The sequence below is a fragment of the Eurosta solidaginis genome, chromosome 3 (assembly GCF_040869045.1).
Source record: "Eurosta solidaginis isolate ZX-2024a chromosome 3, ASM4086904v1, whole genome shotgun sequence".
Lineage (NCBI taxonomy): Eukaryota > Metazoa > Arthropoda > Insecta > Diptera > Tephritidae > Eurosta > Eurosta solidaginis.
This window is the reverse complement of record NC_090321.1, coordinates 69,332,499-69,354,462: the sequence shown is the minus strand read 5'-3', so window position 1 is coordinate 69,354,462 and position 21,964 is coordinate 69,332,499. Positions and strand designations below refer to the sequence as shown.

At 37.9% G+C, this 21,964-nt stretch overlaps 1 protein-coding gene across 4 annotated transcripts in view; it reads right to left on the bottom strand.

The window, feature by feature from the left end:
- Positions 1-21,964, bottom strand: part of px (plexus) — a 180,785-nt gene that overhangs the window by 105,312 nt on the left and 53,509 nt on the right. For all 4 annotated transcript variants that reach the window (XM_067772211.1, XM_067772210.1, XM_067772213.1 and 1 more), the window contains exons 3-4: positions 9,919-10,138; positions 9,538-9,839 (exon numbers count right to left, since the gene is read on the bottom strand). In XM_067772211.1, the coding sequence (XP_067628312.1) occupies positions 9,538-9,839; positions 9,919-10,138 (522 nt within the window). The remainder of the gene's footprint in view (positions 1-9,537; positions 9,840-9,918; positions 10,139-21,964) is intronic.

Below are 21,964 nucleotides of genomic sequence, written 5' to 3'. Positions count from 1 at the left end.
CGAGAAAACGTGGAATACAGCCAAGCTAGAAAGCATCCAACGCCTACAAAAGATCATATGGTGTTGGTGTCAGATGGAGAGCCAGAATAGCAGTGCCTCTAGGAGAGTACCCAAGCATATTTCAAGCGGAAGTATACGCCACGTGTCAGTGTGCTAATACTTCGGCAAAGCCATCACTACACTCAGCGACAGTGAAGCTGCACTCAAAACAATTTCGGCATTCGAAATAAAATCAGCACTAGTCCTGCACTGCATGGAAAAGCTAAACAAACTAAGAACATACAATGTAATACTGCTAGGCTGGGTCCCAGGCCACAGGGCTCAGATGAAATTAGGAGCATTTATTGTTTGAAGAGAGGAAAAAGAGAGAAGGGCACTGGCGCGATGCGCCAGGTTTAAGACAATCTAAGCTACATTTAGGATATAGTACAAACCGCTATAAGGCAATCATAGGCCTTTTAAAACTAACCTAAGAACATCCATAAATTGGGCATACAATTGAGTGACAGCTGCCGGTTTGGTGATCTTTCAGCGGAGACGGTGGAATATATCCTCATGGAACGCAATTTCAAGACGTAGGGCTAATTTTGGGCCCGCAATGCACAGAGCACTCCCACCTTCAAATCCACAAGACAAGAGAAACTTCTATGCTTCATCAGGGAAGTCGGCTTGGGTGAGGTGCTGTGATTAAGATGAGGGCACAATAGACCTCAACAATTATCCAGCTAACTATCTATGTAGCTGAGCGGCTTCCACGCTTGCATTGCGTGGTATTCGGCATGAGCCTTCCCCTCGCTACACCAACATGCAAAGTAACAGTGGCCTTACCGCAGCAGAAGTGAGTGGTAAAATAAAAGGAGGTAACAGAGAGCCTAGACTAGACTGGACTAGGTAGGCAATTGAAAAGTAAAGTCCTCTCTCGGCGAACGAAAATCATTCTCTAAAAGTCACTTATCGTACCCGTCCTGCTATATGGGGCAGAGGCATGGACCATGACAAAAGCAGATGAAGCGGCTTTGGGAGTGTTTGAGAGAAAAGTTCTTCGAAAGATTTATGGACCTCTACTCGTTGGCGATGGCGAGTACCGAAGAAGATTTAATGATGAGCTGTACGAGCTCTACGCGGTCATCCACATAGTCCAGCGAATTAAAACGCAGCGGCTGCGCTGGCTAGTCCATGTTATGCGAATGAAAGATGATGCTCCGGCCAAGAAAGTGTTTCTATCTGAACCCGCCTATGGAAGCAGATGTAGAGGGCGGCCCCCACTCCGTTGGAAGGACCAGGTGGAAAACGATTTAAACTCCCTTGGTGTGACAAATTGGCGGAGCGAAGGAGCGACTGGCGCGCCTTGTTGGACGGCCATAACCGTTTAGACGGTTAAGCGCCAATTAAGTAAGTGAGAAAATAACAGAGACTCCGCTTTGCTCATAGCGAACCCTGCGACTTCCGTCGTCACCAAGAGGATGAACGAAGCGACGAAGCAGTTCCTCAGTTCCTGATTGTAGCGCTAATTAATCGGTGGTGTTCCTATGGGCAGATATATATCGAAACTTGGATATCTGAAAAAATGTCAGAATGCTGAGGGACCAAATAAACTGCTACAACTCTTTAATTCAGCACGTACAATGAAGTTAAGTTGATAAGAACGAGCAATATTAACAAATTGGAACAGTTAAATGTAGTTTTTCAAACTTCCAGCATAGTTTGAATATTATGTGTGGTTAAATCGGAGGACGCGGCAAACCGGTTGCAGCTTCAGAACAGTAGCATACCAACATCGCATGCATCCTTCCTCCAAATAAAAAAGGAGGCGAGTTTGTGTTGGACCTAGAGAACAAAGAAGACGTAGTCGCAATGCCCGAAATATTGGAGGGGCACAAACAAATTAATGTTGCGTGAGGTCTTACAGATTAATCTCAAGTGCAGTAATGTGGCGTCAAAAGAACATTTCTTCACTATTGATTGGGGTTTTCGATTCAATTGGTATCATTGTATAAACTTTTTACCAGTGGTTTACAGGGTGATTTCCCCAGTAAAAAGTTCAGAGTTTAAAAAGCACTTCCCTGCTTAAAGAAGGATAAAGATATTGCGTTCGTTTTTTTTTTTAGGTTACATTTCATCAGTTCACATTTTAACAGTTATGTATATATATTTTTAATATTTATAGTTAAATAAAAATGCTCCATAAAAAATTAAAGACGTATACATGCCATAAATAAAACAATAATATTGATATAATAGTGAAAAGCGGAAGCATTGCTTATAAGCAGTGCTAAAAATCCAATTTTAATAAGCTGTTGAAAGCGCGCCTATAAGTATTCCACACAAATTAGGATTGAAAACATATAGAATTAGTATGTACCTAATGGTGTATAAGGGAAAGCAACAAAAAAGCAATACTTGGAGACCAATTGCAAAGCGAGAATCGAGGCATTCATATGGCTGAGTATATAAAGGCTAGGGCTGGGACTATCCGCATATTCGAATATCCGGATATTTATACGGATATCCGTTGACACGGATAAAACCGGACGGCATGAATATCCGGTTAATATTCGTTTGTGAAACTATCCGGATATCCGGATTTATATATCATTATTTTTTATTTTATTTATCCGCTTATATTCTGGCGCAGATTTAGAGAGAAAAGCTGCGTCCATACCATTCTCGTGAAAATGGAAAAACCGATAGTGGCTCCATAGACTTTATGTCGATCCTTTGTTTTGTAGGGTTTTTCCCAATATAAACAAGTGCCACTGATATTTTCACTTTTTTGGAAATGATCCCAAATCTTGCTGACCATTTTGGCACTCATTATTAGTTTAAATTGACGCTTTGTAAAATTGCTGATGTTTGTAAAATTGTAGCTTTTTAATTTTTGACATTAATTTAATAATCTACAAACATATTTTGTGAATAATTCTTCGGCGTTTGCTCCGTTCAATTCTGATATAAAGATATTCAACTTTTATATTCCAGTATCCGGGCATACGGATATCAGGATTTCCGTTTACGTATCCGGATATCCGGATAGCCGGATTTTCCATTTACGAATCCGGATAGCCGGATTTTTTGCTTAGCTATCCGGTTATTCGAATATCCGGTTTATCCGGATAGTTGAAAAATCCGGATGCAGTTCACAGCCCTAATAAAGGCCTTTACACTAATATAAAGTATGTATGTTGGAGATTTCGAGTTCAATACTCAGCTCCCAAAAAGCTAGCTGATGTGTCCTAGTAAGCATCGCCGTTTGTAAACTTTGTAATTTTTCTCTAATATCAATAACAAAACAGCTTATGTCAAATACTTCGAAGTGAAACTACCTTGTTTTCTTGTATCGTGAACTATAAGTAAAAACAAAAAATGTAAAAAAAAAATGTACTTGAAAAATTTTTTAAATTTCCCATAGTGCGTCAGTCATGATTAATTAATATTTTTTAATCTTTAAATCACATTTGCATTCAATACAATGAGTTCTTATTATCAGTTAATAAATGACTTGCTTTGACTTATTGTATGTGGGGATCATATGAGAGTTGGTGGCTTGGCCTGATAAGGCGAAAGGTGATTGCTTTATTGGCCCCTGAGCGATAGCCTCCGCACATCGCATGGGCACCTTTATTGACATTCGATGTTTTCAAGAATATAAAACAAAAATAAGTGTTTCTTAATCGTATTTATGCCGCATATTAAATACAAACATTTGTACAATAAAAATATAATTTTGTAGCACCACTTGAATGTGTATAATATATATACTATTCACTTATAGATATACTAAATATAGTAAAGACTGTAAGAAGAATACGACTGCCTATTTTTTTGTTTATTCATTTATAAGAGTTTTGTCTGATTACTTATTACAGACATACGCGCCTACATATGTACATATGTACATTAATTAAGGTTGTACCGCTATTCGCTGTAGGGTAGTTTCTCGATTAATTATTGTTTGCTTTTATTCTTATTTATGTTTTTGTAGTAATTCCGCATTTAAAAATTTACAATAACACATTAATAAATTGTTCTTAAAAATAAATAAGTACTTGGCACGATATAGGTTTGAGGTGATTTTAGGTCGAGCTTCTCTTCCAATTTCCATAGTGCTCCTTTTCAAATTTTCCTACAAATTGGCGGGACGGGACCTAACGACAGCTGCAAGACAGATGAATTTTCACTGCGAAGCTTTTCGTGCAGAAATCACTCAGAGTGTTTGCCAAACCGCAGCCGAAGGCAACAACACTTAGAAAACCTGTTTTCTTAGCGGTAAAAAAATATTTTTTCTACATTTTTGAAATTGCTTTCCCTACGACTTGAACTCAGGACCTTCGGTGTGGTAGGCGGAACAAGCTACCCCAACGCAACGGCGGCCACATTGTTCTTACTTACAAAATGAATACTTCATTTAAAGCCGGATTTTTTAGTGCAAGTTTAAACTCCAGTTAAAGTTGACCCTGCCACTTCGGTCGCTTAAGCTGAGATGAGCAGGAAAATTTTATGTTATCGAACAAAGTAGCAAGGTTGAACTCTAGGCTACTTTAACTAGAGTTTAAACTCGCACTGGCATAAGTAAAACGTTTCTCATCCATAGAATTGTTAAAAAAGTCGAGCTTAAGTGGGATTGTTGTTGCAAGAAACTTCAAGTAGAAGAACTAAACTAAAATTTAAAAAATAGGGTTCCTATTTAGGCCGACACCTTCGCCACTAGTTTGTTGTTTTTGAGATACCGAAATAAAGCAAATCCCTATTCCATATAGTGGAATATATCTCAGGAACCTTCTCACGCATAGATAGTTAAATATAGTCCGAAGAACTCACCAATTGTTTTAAGAAAAATTGTCAATTGTATTTTTGGTCAGGAACTCAGTACAATTTATTGTTCCTCTGGAACTCAAGGATTTTCGAATCAACTTCCTTGAGCCGGTCATCATAATGTTAGTATATATTATTTTTCATTGTACGTCATACAACTATTCTAATTTTATTTATTTTATATTTATTTCTAGCTTGTTTACATTTTTCCTGTGTTTTTTTATAATTTGTTGAGCTGCTCATACATTTTTTTTTAAATTTTTTCGATCTCTCTTTGCCACCATCCGTTTATAGTAATCTTCTATGATAGGATTGAATAATATCAGTTTATATATATGGTACTGTTACACTAGTATGCTTAGGTCAGTGTCGTGTGGTAACTTTAAGCATGTGAGATATTGCTTGTGAGTCTTTAGTATGTAGCCGAGGTAGGTGAGTGCTTAGCCTGGTCACACAAATGTATAAAGTCGTTTCTACGTGTATAACATATACATAATATCTAGCTATATATTATGTATTATTCAATAATTGTTATTTCCACATACATTTCTTTTTAAATTTTTCCGATCTCTCTTTCAGGCCACCATCCGTTTATAGTAATCTTCTATGATAGGATTGAATAATATCAGTTTATATATATGGTACTGTTACACGAATATGCTTAGGTCAGTGTCGTGTGGTAACTTTAAGCATGTGAGATATTGCTTGTGAGTCTTTAGTATGTAGCCGAGGTAGGTGAGAGCTTAGCCTGGTCACACAAATGTATAAAGTCGTTTCTACGTGTATAACATATACATAATATCTAGTTATATATTATGTATTATTCAATAATTGTTATTTCCTATCAGAAAGAATAGAACATATTATATCAGTGTATGTCGTTGACTCTAAATTAAGGGAAGGGGTCCGCTGTTTTCTATGTTGCTCCAGAATAGGATATAGTGCCTTTCAGGCGGAAGTTGTAGCCGTGAAGAAAGCAGCAGAAATTCTGGAGGAATCGTACTTATGCTGCAGTCGCGTAAATTTATATATTGATAGTCGGGTGATTAAGACAATAATCTCACACCACAGAACTTCATCAAGAAGTGTCCTGAAATGCAAATAAGCATTGTAGAAACTTTCGCTCAAAACCGGACCATTCATCGATACTGGCTTCCCGATCATTAAGGGATAGAAGGTAACGAAGAGGCCAACGAGTTGTCAAAGGAGGGTGCAGCACTCGATGTATCGACGGTAGACGTCCCAATCCGATTGGGAGCAATCAGAAGGAGCCAGAAGCTGCATATGATTCATCGAGCAGGAAAGGCGTTCACAGAAGCGCGGAGCTGCGGAATTTCTAAGATAATGTGCAAATATTACGATATTAGACTTACAAAGTTGCTATATCTCTAAAGAGAAAGTACTCGTCAGTAACAGCAGATGCAGGACATTCTGTGTTCGTGTCCAGTGCTCGTGAAGTTAAGGGCTCGTACAGGCGGCAGAGAGGCCAGATTTAGAGGCAGCAATTAAGCTAGGTCCTAGAAAACTTATAGTATTTGCCCAGAGGACGAAGTTATTCTATAACATAAGTTTTAGTATATAATTGGAGGTTCTCTTGGTCGTCAAACAAATTCTGGTAACACTATGGACACATTCAGTCTGTTAGGTCTGAATTGGCCGGATAGTTCACCCTAACCTAATCTATCACGTTAGATTCTTTGAGTCTACATATACAAACAAAAAAATAACACTGATATAATCAACGTGTCGAGTTTGTTGTTCTTGAATTACGAGACATTTGCTAAAATTGATAACATTGTAGTAATTTTTTAGTAAGAAGAACAAATTTCTTTTTAATCATTTCAACACGGTGTAGTGAAATAACTCCCAAATGCAATAACTCCCAACAAAAAAATGAAATAACTCCCAAATATTTTCCATACAAATTGGGACTTATTTCATTATGAAATAGCTCCCAATTCATTTGGACTTATTTCATAATTTTTGCTGGTAATTGTTTCATAATGAAATAACTCCCAAATTAAATAATCCCCAATAAAATTTCTTTGGGAGTTATTTCATAATTTTTTGAGATTGGGAGTTATTTCATTTTTATTGGGACTTACTTCATTGTTTTTAAGTCAGGCATTGAGAGTTATTTCATTTTTGTTGGAGTTACTTCATTTTCTTAAAAATACAATTTTATCAAACTTTGACGTTCTTCTAACAGTTTCTATGGGTCGGCTATACATTAAGGGACCAATTGGTTTTATTCGCAAACCAAAGGGGTTTGAAGTTTGAAATTGTGCACATAGGTTCTCAGGGAGTTCCCCAACGAGAATCAGTAAGTAATTTTTAATTGTTATTAATAATTTACTAGTAATTAGTACTTAAAGTTACCATGGTATAACTATCAATTTTTATCTGCATACGAACACTTTCACATTTGTTTAAATTTGCGTATTATTGTAAAATTTAATGATTTATTTGTTTAATTTCCGCGAACACAAGCATACAGCCATTTTATATATATAATTCACTGCTTGCTTGGTGGTACCAGATGCTTTAAATTGTTCCAACGAATGAAAAATTTTTAAATAGTACCAACGAGGAATATGGACCTTTTTCATTCAACTCTATTTACTTATTTTACAAAAAAAATAGAAAATTTGGAATAAAAAATCGCGCGATGCACAGTAATTCTGCGTAGCCACGGTGATGTCCTTCTACGCAGAAGGGTGTACTACGGTTATACCACACACCCGGACTTGGCATGGCGTAGCCCAGGGTTATTTTTTATAAGCGCGGCCGAAGGCCGTCTATGCAGAAAGGTGTTCTACACAGACTTGTTCCTTTTATTTTTTACTTTTAATAAATTATGTTAATTTCATAAAAAATGCGATTTTTTTAAATAAATTACGTTTACTTCGACGACACTATTCAAGTTTTCTTGTAATTGTAACTTTTACATATGTACATAATAGTTTGCTGTATTTTTCAAATCTCATTGTAACTAATTATATAGTATAAAGATACCATTTCATATTTTGATTTGGGATTTATTTCATTTTTTTTGGGACTTATTTCATTTGGGAGTTATTTCATTTTGTTTTAGACTTGTGGTTTCATTATGAAATAACTGGCAAATATTGGGAGTTATTTCATTTCCTTCTTTGAGAGTTATTTCATCTATTTTTATTGGGACTTATTTCATAGGGAGTTATTTCGTGGGAGTTATTTCATTTGGGAGTTATTTCACTGCACCTTTCAACACAAGAAAATTGATCTCAAGTTTACAATATTCTGTAAAAATGTCGCAATCAAACTAACTGGTTTTTCTGTCTAAAAAATGTTTTTTTGGACAGCAACCAACTGTAAATATTATGTTTATGCACCAGTAACTTTTAAAGGGAAGCTTACGATCACGGCGCTCACTACCTTGTTCTCATGACAATGGTGTACTACAAACCTCTGTTGTTGTTGTTGTTGTAGCGATAAGGTTACTCCCCGAAGGCTTTAGGGAGTGTTATCGATGTGATGGTCCTTTGCCGGATACAGATCCGGTACGCTCCGGTAACACAGCACCATTAAGGTACTAGCCCGACCATCTCGGAAATGATTTATATGGCCACATTAAACCTTCAGGCCATCCCTCCCTCCCCACCCTAAGTTACATGAGGAGCTTGGGGTCGCCAGAGCCTCGGCTGTTAATTAAACAGGATTCGCCACGGATAGGTGAAGTTGACAATAGGGTTTGGAGAAGCTATATATTTCGCTAGCAACCTGAAAGGGTTACGCTACACAACTCCTTGAATCTGGTATTTTAGCCGCATACCTACCGCCGGTATATGGGGTCAGAATATACCCGCTAACCCGCTGGGGGGGTACAAACCTCTGTCATATCCTAAGGTTCACGGAAATCTGTTATTTTGATAATTGTTGAATTTACCGTTAAAATGTTCAATTCTGTATCAACCGAAACACGTAACTCGTACTTTCGCGCTTTTGTCTTGTAAAGGATTTTCGGAATCCCGAGGAAAAAATCTATCTCATTTCTAAGTGCCTTAAACTCAAAAAATTATTTTATATAAGATGCTAAAATCGTGTTATTTTTGAGGTGCGTAACTGTACATTTAAGTAATTAATCCATAACTACGAACCAAAAATGTTAGCCCCTTATGCCAAAAAAATTTAGAGTTTAGGATATCCAAAAGTATAAATTTCTTTAGAATAACGTGATATTCGAGGAAGTCCTTAATTTTACCACAATGTTCAAACAAGTATGTAGTTACATTCTTCTGTTCTATCGCGAAAGAGCTTGTGTGAAGTTGATTCAACAGCTATTTGGGACGGATACAAATTGGCAGTCATTTTGGTTAAGTTCACCTGTATCTCGGTTGATTTTACCAGTGTTTTTCTTTCGGTGCAGTTAAGGTATGCTTTGCATTGTTTTTGTATCTATAAATAAATGCCAGTATTTTGAAGTCAAGTCAATACACGATGGCCATTTATTTTAAGAAACAAAATTATCAAATATGTACTTGAAACAACCAGACAAGAGCCTACATATGTACATACATAATGGAACTTATATACAAACATACTACCTACATATGTATACTACACACCAATTATTACACAGACAGACAGATAGCGTATATATATATATATATATATATACATATGTATGTACATAAATTGATAAGCAACACTCAACAATGTAATAAATCAAATAATTTAACTCACCTTAAATTTGACATTACTTGTTGAATCAGAATTGGCCAATGACTTTTCGGAGGGTGTGTAACGTCCGGCAACACCATCCGCGCCACTCGTTACAATCACATTATTATTGGTCATATTTGTGTCACTATCTATGCTGTAAATGGCACCGGTACCGGTAACGATACCACCAGCATTACTGTCGCCAGCACCACCAACGCCAGAGATACGCCCCGAAGAGGTAGCCGCTGTCATTGTAGCATTATTGCCACCTTCAGCCAAATATAAATGCTTTTCATAACATGAGGAACATATTTGCACCATGCCTGAGTAAATAAGAGATACATTTTTTAAATATAAGTTAATATCCAGTGTGTAAGATAAAAATTGTTAATTAGTACTCACCCTGCGGACTAATTGGACTAGCGTTTTTAAAAGCTTTCATAGTTTTTATAAAAGGATAATAGGGTTCACGCTCCGCATTTGGACAACAGTAGACGAGCCTTAAACGTGAAGAGGGAGTATCACCGCCACAAGTGTAACAAACAAATGTGGTGCGTTCCGTAACGGATGCGGGCTTCTTTCGTAGCGTATACGAACGGTCATTTTCAGGTGTTTGTGTAGTCTAAAAAAATAGAAACAAAAAAAAAATACCATTTTAAAGAGATTGATTCAACATAAAGTGGTCATATATGCAGATGGTTTTTTCAGCAAGGATAGAACAGTCCGTTAGGACGGGAAGCTAAGCATCTGCGATTGACGACACGAATTCTTCTAGGATCAGGCTTACTTATTCTAACCGCGTCGGTGAACAAATTATATAAGATCTTTGCACTCAAAATATAAGGAATTGAAGCAATTCGCCTACTAGACAAAAACTCTGCATAAAAGAACGAGCCCAGCAATCGCGACGAAGTCCATCTACTCTTTTGTAAGAAAAGGGAGTAGAAAGATGTTCTTTGTCTAGTCACAGCAAAAAATTTGTATATCAAAATTGTAAACATATTAATAACGCCCAGACGTAGTTAAAATACCCGTTCAGCGATTACTTTTTAATTTTTATCTAGTTTTTATTCGCTTGGATTATATGTGTGTAACAGAATCTTTGAGCATACTTTTCACCAATTTCCAGAAGTTTGATTAATTTGAAACTTCAAGGGGCGATGACAATGCAATGATTTGATGGTGGGGTGACATAAAGTCTATTGACCTTATGCCCACTTCAAATGGCCATAAATTTAACTGAAACTTTGCCCACATTTCAAGGAACGATTACAATGGTATAATTTGATGGTGAGGTGACATAAGGCCATTGGACATAATGCAATTGACCTTATTTAGAATGGCCAAATGGTTGAAATTTTGCACACGTATCCAGGACCGATGACAATGCAATAATTTTATGGTGGGGTGACATAAGCTCAAAGGATATAAAGTTAATTGACCTTATGACCACTTCAATTAGCCAATGGTTTAATTGAAACTTTGCACACGTATCAAGGACCGATGACAATGCAATAATTTAATGGTGGGGTGACATAAGGTCAACGAGCATAAGGTCAGTTAACTTTATGACCACTTCAAATGTGGAATAATTGACCAAAAATTATTTACTCAAAATAAAATTACCTATAATAAAATTTAAGTTATTAACAGAATAAACAAATTCAGAGTGAAAAGCGTGGGGTGCTTGATATATGTATTAAATACTATTACTATTCTATATGCAACTATTTGCAACTATCATGAAAATATAGTAAAATGAACCTCACACTTTTTTGTGTAAATTATTTATGCTAAATTATACCACCACCTTCAACTAATGTAACATAAAATCTTTGTGATTGAAAAATATTTTATAATTTTTAGTTCGTAGTAGTTCGCGTAGTTTTTTTAACCGATTTTGATTTTTTTTTCGTTCGTCATGGTTCAAGGATGGTTTAGAAAAAATTTTTTTTTCGAAAGGTAGGCGGTGCCATTGCAAAAATTTTAGTTCGCTTTATTTCCGAAATTATTGGAAGAAATCTAAAATTTACTGTGGAAATTCCATATATGAGTGGGGTGCAGTGGGAGTGGAAGTGAGAGTTGGAGTGAGTGTGAGTTTGAGCGGAATTGAGAGTTGGAGTGGGAGTGACACGGGTATTGGAAGTTGAAGCTGGAGTGGAAGTGGGAGTTGGAGGGAGATAAGTGGAATAAAGGATGGACACAAAAAAAGAAGTGCAAGTAAGGACAGTCCCGACTGTACATAATTGACATTTCCGATAAATACCAAATAAATAATAAATCGGTAATCCTCACACTAAGTTTCACGTTGCTTGTTGTCAACATGAGATAGCTGTGACAATGAATCTCGTATCTGAATAGTAGGTGTTATGCGATTAATACTATATAAGCGACCGATCTCTATGGGTTTTTTGAGGGAGATACGGCAGAAAACACCTCTTTTCTGAAAAATCGTTTGTATATACCCCATATATGCTATAGTGGTTCGATCTGGTCGGCTTCAACAAATGACTAATCGGGTACCAAAAAATACCCGCTCAACAAATTTCATCTAGATATCTCAAAAATTGAGGGACAAATTTGCGTTCAAACAGAAGACGGAGATACGGACATGGCTAAATCCACTTAGCTTGTCATCCGCGTAATTTCGGTATACTTAGGGTCTATCTTCTCCGTTAAGAACTTACAATTTTGAGATTCGTGACAAACTTAATATGCCATTTCATTTTTTTGAAAGGTATAATAAGACATTTGGAAACATATAATTTATTTGAAAATGGGCGTGGCCAATCGCTATAGATTTCAGGAACCACAACTGAAAAAGTTATGCTAGTGTGAAAAACCTCGATACATTTTTTTCTTTATGAAGAGCAATATCAATACCCTGGATACCCCCTCAACTTTTTTGGTATACGTCGTTTTTTGTGTGGCAGCTCACCAAAATAGGACTCAAAAGTAAAGTACGGGCTTCATAATTGCCGTAAATACTCAGTGAGAAAGTTTGTGCGATAGGCCCCACGTGATTTCCTAGCATCCTTTTCATACATTCATATATACAGAGGCCTCACTCTCTCTTCCACATGGAGTTTCCACTACAACTTACGATCTACTGTACTTTTCTGGTAGAGTTCCCTCCAGCCTTAGGCTTAGTCTAGTTAAAATGAAAACAAATGCAAGGGGCGATAACCTCCAAAGAGATTTTAGACCGAGCTTCTCACTCAATTTGCGTCGTGCTCCTTTTAAATTGGCGGGACGGGACCTACTTCTTTTATGCCGACTCTGAACGGCATCTGCAAAGCAGATGAGTTTTCACTAAGAGCTTTTCATGGCAGAAATACACTCGGATTGCTTGCCAAACTCTACCGAGGGGCGAAACCGCTTAGAACAATTTTTTTCTAATTGAAAAAACTTGTTTCTAAATTTTTTATGTTGCTTTACCCGGGAATGGAAGCCAGGAACTTCGGTGTGATAGGCGGAACACTCTACCACCACACCACGGCGGCCACTTAGTTAGTGACCTTATGTTTTCTGGTAAATAATACCAGACGCCTAAACATGTAAAACATCCCGAAGCGCCTGATCTCTCAGAGAGCTGATTGTTGGCAGACATCTGCTGCTTATGATGACTGTAATGCCATCTGCATACCCGTGAGTTGAACTGGTCCTCTGTCGAAGCACCCAAGCAATTAATTAGTACATAGCATTGCTGCGTGCCACTTTTACTGACTATATGGCCTCGCATGCACTCCCTTGCGACGTGATCATTCTGAAGCTTAGGGCCGGATGTACTTCAATAGGGTTGAGACTGTCGCTGATTGCTCGTTTCGAGACATTGTTGACAGCCCCGGCAATGTACAGAAAAATATCTAGGTCATATTCCTGATGTTATAGGTCTTTCTCTATATATTTATGACCAACGTATGCAATACAGTATAGGCTGACTTGCCTTTGGTGTAAACACGTTGTGCTGAAGAGAATAGTGCTTCACTCATATTAAATTTTATATGTACATCTTTAAGAGTTTTTGGCAGAAAAGACGTCAAACTGATAGGCCTGTAGTCTTTCGGGTGCAGATTGCTGGTTTTCCCCGCTTTGGAAATGAAGACTACTCGAGCCGTTCTGCAGGACGTAGTTCAGTTTTTTGCAACTCTTCAATGATTGTTCTAATCCATTCTACAATCGTTACATCTGTGATCTGCAACTAAGCATGGACCCGCCCATTCAAGTTTGTTGTTTGTCACAAATACTGGTACTACTCGCTTCGTATTTGGAGTGTACACGTCGTTAAAAAAGTCTGCCGCATCATTTCCTGATGGGAAGGTGTTTTGAGTAGCGCCTCAAGGGACTCTTCACTACTTTGTGACCGTTCTCCGCATTTTTATCAGTCTTTGGACTGTATCTTTCTTAAATAAGACTTTCCTCAGTATTGCCGTTTTGCTGGAGCGTTCTACGTTCGCACAGACAAATTTTTGACAATCCTTAGTAGTGAATAATTGAAACTAAATGATCTTTACCATAGAAGCTCTCATCTGAGTATATAATAGCTGTTTTACATGCATATACATGTGCGCTTAAACTTTATATAGACGGCTAAGTGTGTAAGTTTATCTACATTTATTTTATCGCGCGTCTTCAATAATTGCCGCTAGATGGGTGTCCTAAACATTACCTAAGTGATGATACGCGTTTTGTTTTTAACCGCGAATGCAGATGTATATACATGTAAAAAAACACTGCTAATATTGCGTTGCACCCGAACTTACGACATTTGTAATTGTTTTTTTCCGCATTTTCTATATATTTTTATACCCAGATGTACTTGTACACGAGGTATTATAACTACGATTGGATAAGGGTTGGTTGTACAGGTATAAAGGAATCAATATTGATATAGACATGCATATATCAAGATCATCAGTATCGAAAAAAATTTGACTAAGCCATGTCCGTCCGTCTTGCATATATCAAAATCATCAGTATCGAAAAAAATTTGACTAAGCCATGTCCGTCCGTCCGTCCGTTAACACGATAACATGAGCAAATATTGAGATATCTTCACCACATTCGGTATACGAGCATATCTGAGCCCAGAATAGATTGGTATTGACAATAAGCGAAATCGGACGATAACTACGCCCACTTTTTCCATATCGAAAATTTTGCAAAATGAGATAATTCAAAAACGAATACCACTATGCAAATGAAATTTGGTAGTTTGGTTTGGTTTTATGATGCAAAACATAAATTCCAAAAAAAATTGGAATATGGGCTTGGCATCACCCACATTTAAAAGAACAAATTTTGTAAGTTTAAAAAGCCGTAAATCAAAAGTCGTTAAAGATATTACATTGAAATTTGACAGAGACACTATCCTTGCCAAATTATTTAGTTTTTATAAACGTTTTGAAAAAAAAAAGTGTTTGAATTATTATTTGTTTTAACAATGTCCGAAATATTAAGCGATCAAACAGGACGAAACTAAAATATTACTTTTCACTCAAAATATTTGGCGCTCGGACAATGGTTACCTAAAATTTTTAAAGGCGGAGAGCCCAATTCCACAGTTAACAAAAGCCTAAATAGTTTACTACGTACTACTATGTAGCGATAGGTTTTGGTTATTGCATAGGTAAAAAAAACCACCTATTGTCCGTTAATGGTACAATGGAACTTGTATTTTTGAAGTTTTATTTAGCTTGACTCCGTGTAGCGAGCGTTGTTTATGAATTTTGTATTTGAAATTTAAGTAACTTCCCGAAAAGATACAAGCTTGAAACTTGGAATATAGTTCAGAACCCGGTGACAATGCATTAAAAAGAAGAAAAACTCCGCTAGGTGGCGCATGGATCGATATATTTCAAAAAATCGTATTATCGAACACAAATTACATACAGAAATAAAAATCGCTTTATAAAACATTTCCCGCTAGGTGGCGCAAGGATCGAGATATTTAAAAAACAAGGAATTTGTGGTCCGATTTGGCTCATATTTGGAGCACATATTACATACAGAAATAGAAATCGCTTTATAAAAAAAAATTCCCGCTAGGTGCCGCAAGAATAGCCATATGGAAAAAACTCGTGTTTGTTTTCCGATTTGGCTCATATTTAGAACACATATTACATACAGGAATATAAATCGCTTTGTGGAAAAAATCCCGCTAGGTGCGCAAGGATCGAGATATTCAATAAAATCGTATTTGTGGTCCGATTTGGCTCATATTTGGAACACATATTACATACAGGAATATAAATCGCTTTGTGAAAAAAATTCCGCTAGGTGGCGCAAGGATCGAAATATTTAAAAAAAACGTATTTGTGGTCCGATTTGGCTCATATTTGGAACAAATATTACATACAGCGCGGTAGAAGTGACATCAAAATACTTTGGAGTTCGAGGAGGGACAAGCATACATACGTGGCGCTGAGTCGAGTAAAATCTTTGGAAGGATTATGTATTGAGGAGTTAGATTGTAACATATTGTCATGATAGAGTCCGTGTAATAATAAGGCACTAAACGAACTAAATAGAATGAGAAATAATAGGCAATTAAATAAAAACTAAAAACTTGAAAATAAAATAATTTTAAAACAAGTAAGGAAGGCTAAGTTCGGGTGTAACCGAACATTACATACTCAGTTGAGAGCTGTGGAGACAAAGTAAGGGAAAATGACCATGTTGTAAAAAGAACCTAGGGTAACCCTGGAATGTGTTTGTATGACATGTGTATCAAATGGAAGGTATTAGAGAGTATTTTAAGAGGAAGTGGGCCATAGTTTTATAGATGGACGCCATTTAGGGATATCGCCATAAAGGCGGACCAGGCCTGACTCTAGAATTTGTTTGTACGATATGGGTATCAAATGAAAGGTATTAATGAGTATTTTAAAAGGACGTGGGCCTAAGTTCTATAGATGGATCCCTTTTCGAGATATCGCCATAAAGATGGACCAGGGGTGACTCTAGAATTTGTTTGTACGATATGAGTATCAAAAGAAAGGTGTTAATGAGTATTTTAAGAGTGCGTGGGCCTTAGTTCTATATGTGGACGCCTTTTCGAGATATCGCCATAAAGGTGGACCAGGGGTGACTCTAGAATTTGTTTGTACTATATGGGTATCAAATGAAAGGTGTTAATGAGTATTTTAAAAGGGAGTGGGCCTTAGTTCTATAGGTGGACGCCTTTTCGGGATATCGCCATAAACGTGGACCAGGGGTGACTCTAGAATGTGTTTGTGCAATATGGGTATTAAATGAAAGGTGTTAATGAGTATTTTAAAACGGAGTGGGCCTTAGTTCTATAGGTGGACGCCTTTTCGAGATATCGCCACAAAGGTGGGCCAGGGGTGACTCTAGAATTTGTTTGTACTATATGGGTATCAAATGAAAGGTGTTAATGAGTATTTTAAAACGGAGTGGGCCTTAGTTCTATAGGTGGACGCCTTTTCGAGAATATCGCCATAAAGGTGGACCAGGGGTGACTCTAGAATTTGTTTGTATTATATGGGTATCAAATGAAAGGTGTTAATGAGTATTTTAAAACGGAGTGGGCCTTAGTTCTATAGGTGGACGCCTTTTCGAGATATCGCCATAAAGGTGGACCAGGGGTGACTAGAATTTGTTTGTACGATATGGGTATCAAATGAAAGGTGTTAATGAGTATTTTAAGAGGGCGTGGGCCTTAGTTCTATATGTGGACGCCTTTTCGAGATATCGCTATAAAGGTGGACCAGGGGTGACTCTAGAATTTGTTTGTACTATATGGGTATCAAATGAAAGGTGTTAATGAGTATTTTAAAACGGAGTGGGCCTTAGTTCTATAGATGGATCCCTTTTCGAGATATCGCCATAAAGATGGACCAGGGGTGACTCTAGAATTTGTTTGTACGATATGAGTATCAAAAGAAAGGTGTTAATGAGTATTTTAAGAGTGCGTGGGCCTTAGTTCTATATGTGGACGCCTTTTCGAGATATCGCCATAAAGGTGGACCAGGGGTGACTCTAGAATTTGTTTGTACTATATGGGTATCAAATGAAAGGTGTTAATGAGTATTTTAAAAGGGAGTGGGCCTTAGTTCTATAGGTGGACGCCTTTTCGGGATATCGCCATAAACGTGGACCAGGGGTGACTCTAGAATGTGTTTGTGCAATATGGGTATCAAATGAAAGGTGTTAATGAGTATTTTAAAACGGAGTGGGCCTTAGTTCTATAGGTGGACGCCTTTTCGAGATATCGCCACAAAGGTGGGCCAGGGGTGACTCTAGAATTTGTTTGTACTATATGGGTATCAAATGAAAGGTGTTAATGAGTATTTTAAAACGGAGTGGGCCTTAGTTCTATAGGTGGACGCCTTTTCGAGAATATCGCCATAAAGGTGGACCAGGGGTGACTCTAGAATTTGTTTGTATTATATGGGTATCAAATGAAAGGTGTTAATGAGTATTTTAAAACGGAGTGGGCCTTAGTTCTATAGGTGGACGCCTTTTCGAGATATCGCCATAAAGGTGGACCAGGGGTGACTAGAATTTGTTTGTACGATATGGGTATCAAATGAAAGGTGTTAATGAGTATTTTAAGAGGGCGTGGGCCTTAGTTCTATATGTGGACGCCTTTTCGAGATATCGCTATAAAGGTGGACCAGGGGTGACTCTAGAATTTGTTTGTACTATATGGGTATCAAATGAAAGGTGTTAATGAGTATTTTAAAACGGAGTGGGCCTTAGTTCTATAGATGGACGCCTTTTCGAGATATCGCCATAAAGGTGGACCAGGGGTGACTCTAGAATTTGTTTGTACGATATGGGTATCAAATGAAAGGTGTTAATGAGTATTTTAAAAGGGAGTGGGCCTTAGTTCTATAGGTGGATGCCTTTTCGAGATATCGCCATAAAGGTGGGCCAGGGGTGACTCTAGAATTTTTTTGTACGATATGGGTATCAAATGAAAGTTGTTAATGAGCATTTTAAAAAGGAAGGGGCCTTAGTTCTATATGTGGACGCCTTTTCGAGATATCGCTATAAACGTGGACCAGGGGTGACTCTAGATTGTGTTTGTACGATATGGGTATCAACTTAAAGGTATTAATGAGGGTTTTAAAAGGGAGTGTATATAGTTAGTTGTATATGTGAAGGCGTTTTCGAGATATCGACCAAAATGTGGACCAGGGTGATCCAGAACATCATCTGTCGGGTACCGCTAATTTATTTATATATGTAATACCACGAACAGTATTCCTTCCAAGATTCCAAGGGCTTTTGATTTCGCCCTGCAAAACTTTTTCATTTTCTTCTACTTAATATGGTAGGTGTCACACCCATTTTACCAAGTTTTTTTCTAAAGTTATATTTTGCGTCAATAGACCAATACAATTACCATGTTTCATCCCTTTTTTCGTATTTGGTATATAATAATGGCATTTTTTTCATTTTTCTTAATTTTCGATATCGAAAAAGTGGGCGTGGTCATAGTCGGATTTCGACCATTTTTTACACCAATACAAAGTGAGTTCAGATAAGTACGTGAACTGAGGTTAGTAAAGATATATCGATTTTTGCTCAAGTTATCGTGTTAACGGCCGAGCGGAAGGACAGACAGTCGACTGTCTATAAAAACTGGGCGTGGCTTCAACCGATTTCGCCCTTTTTCACAGAAAACAGTGATCGTCCTAGAATCTAAGCCTCTACCAAATTTCACAAGGATTGGTAAATTTTTGCTCGACTTATGGCATTAAAAGTATCATAGACAAATTAAATGAAAAAGGGCGGAGCCATGCCCATTTTGAAATTTTCTTATATTTTTGTATTTTGTTGCAACATATCATTACTGGAGTTGAATGTTGACATAATTTACTTATATACTGTAAAGATATTAACTTTTCTTTTAAAATTTGAATTAAAAAAATTTTTTTTTAAAAAGTGGGCGTGGTCGTTCTCCGATTTTGCTAATTTTTATTAAGCAGACATATAGTAATAAGAGTAACGTTCCTGACAAATTTCATCATGATATCTTCAACGACTGCCATATTACAGCTTGCAAAACTTCTAAGTTACCTTCTTTTAAAAGTGGGCGGTGCCACGCCCATTGTCCAAAATTTTACTAGTTTTCTATTCTGCGTCATAAGTTCAACTCACCTACCAAGTTTCATCGCTTAATCCGTATTTGGTAATGAATTATCGCACTTTTTCGATTTTTCGAAATTTTCGATATCGAAAAAGTGGGCGTGGTTATTGTCCGATATCGTTCATTTTAAACAGCGATCTGAGATGAGTGCCCAGGAACCTACATACCAAATTTCATCAAGATACCTCAAAAAATTTACTCAAGTTATCGTGTTAACGGACAGACGGACGGACATGGCTCAATCGAATTTTTTTTCGATACTGATGATTTTGATATATGGAAGTCTATATATATCTCGTTTCCTTTATACCTGTACAACCAACCGTTATCCAATCAAAGTTAATATACTCTGTGAGCTCTGCTCAACTGAGTATAAAAATTTCAAATTAAACGGTTTTATTGAAAAGAATACTTACATTAAGAAATAATAATGGTAAAAGCTAGAAAATAATTAGGTAGGTCCTAGGTGTGTCACCACACGCCTCATCAATGTATGGCGTTGAAATAAAAACGTAAAAACCTGAGGCGTAGCATAACCTGATTAAAGTTCAGTTGGTTGTTTTTGTTGTTGTAGCAATGTTTCGCCCCACCTAATAGCTGCGACCGATCACAAATTGTCATCAATATCCTCTAACGGGAGTCCAAGGAAACTTGCTGCTTCGACAGGGGTGGACCATAATGAAAGGGGTGTTAGAGGCGTTGGTTCCACATTACAATTAAAGAGATGGTTGGTGTCATGTGGGGACACATTGCAAGCGGGGCATACATTTTGTATGCCTGGGTTGATTCTGGATATGTAAGAGTTTAACCTGTTACAGTATCCAGAACGAAGTTGAGCCAGGTGACTCGCGTTTCCCTGGGGAGTATGTGTTCCTCTTCCGCAAGTTTTGGGTACTGTTCTCCGAGTACTGGATTCACCGGGCAATTCCCGGCATAAAGGTCCGACGCCTGTTTTTGGAGTTCACCAAGGACCTGCTTGTATTTTTTTGCTTCATACGGCTGAGTTCTCAGGTGCCGTATTTCCTCAAAATGCTTACGTAGATGACTCCTTAAGTCCCTAGGCGGTGCTGGCTCATCAATCAGATGTCTGTTGGGATGCCCAGGTTTCTGGGTATTCAATGGGAACTGTTTGGTTACCATCTCATTTCTCTCCCTGATGGGGAGTATTCTCGCCTCATTATGTAGATGGTGTTCTGGGGACATAAGAAGACACCCCGTGGCGGTTCTGAGCGCAGTATTTTGGCAGGCCTGTAGCTTCTTCCACTGGGTAGTTTTTAGGCTTGGCGACCATATAGGGGACACGTAGCACGCAAACGGCTGGCCAATTGCTTGGTATGTGGTAATGAGCGTTTCTTTGTATTTTCCCCAAGTACTGTCAGCAAGGGATTTGAGGATTTTATTACGGCTCTGGATTTTCGGAACAATTGCGGCTGCGTGGTCACCAAAATGTAGATCCTGATCAAACGTCACACCCAAGATTTTGGGGTGTAGGACAGTCGGTAGCGTAGTACCATCGAAGTGGATGTTCAAAATGGTCGACATTTGGGACGTCCAAGTTGTAAATAGGGTCGCGGATGATTTAGTCGGTGATAATGCCAGTCGCTCCGGTACATAGGTTTCGCGAGGCGAAAAAACTGGAGATCAGGGAGGTAGCCGTTTATTCTGTGGCAATGCTCATAGATTTTTGGGCCCGGGCCTGTGGCCATTATTGTGCAGTCATCGGCGTAAGAAACGATAGTAACTCCTTCTGGTGGCGAAGGTAGTTTTGATATGTAAAAATTAAACAAAAGCGGGGATAGGACACCACCCTGAGGCACCCGTTGTTTAATTCTTCTTGGCTTGATATTTCGTTTCTGAATTGCACTGATGCCTGCCGACCACCCAGATAATTTGCGGTCCACCTTTTAAGACATGGGGGAAGGGTAGACCTTTCCAAGTCTTGCAGTAACGTGCCATGGTTGACCGTATCAAAAGCTTTTGATAGGTCTAGCGCTACGAGTACTGTTCTATGGTGGGGCTTCTGATTTAAACCACAATTTATCTGGGTGCTAATGGCATTTAGCGCGGTGGTGGTGCTATGGATTATAAAACCATGCTGATGACAGGCTAGCTGCAAATTTGCTTTGAAGTGGGGGAGCAAAATGGCTTCAAGCGTCTTGGCTACTGTCGATAGGAGAGATATCGGGCGATATGACTCAACTATGTTAGCTGGTTTCCCAGGCTTTAGTAGCGAGACCACCTTGGCCCTTTTCCATTTTTCGGGTATGACAAAGGTGGAAAGAGACAGGTTGAAGACATGTGCTAAATATTTGAAACCCTCTTTCCCCA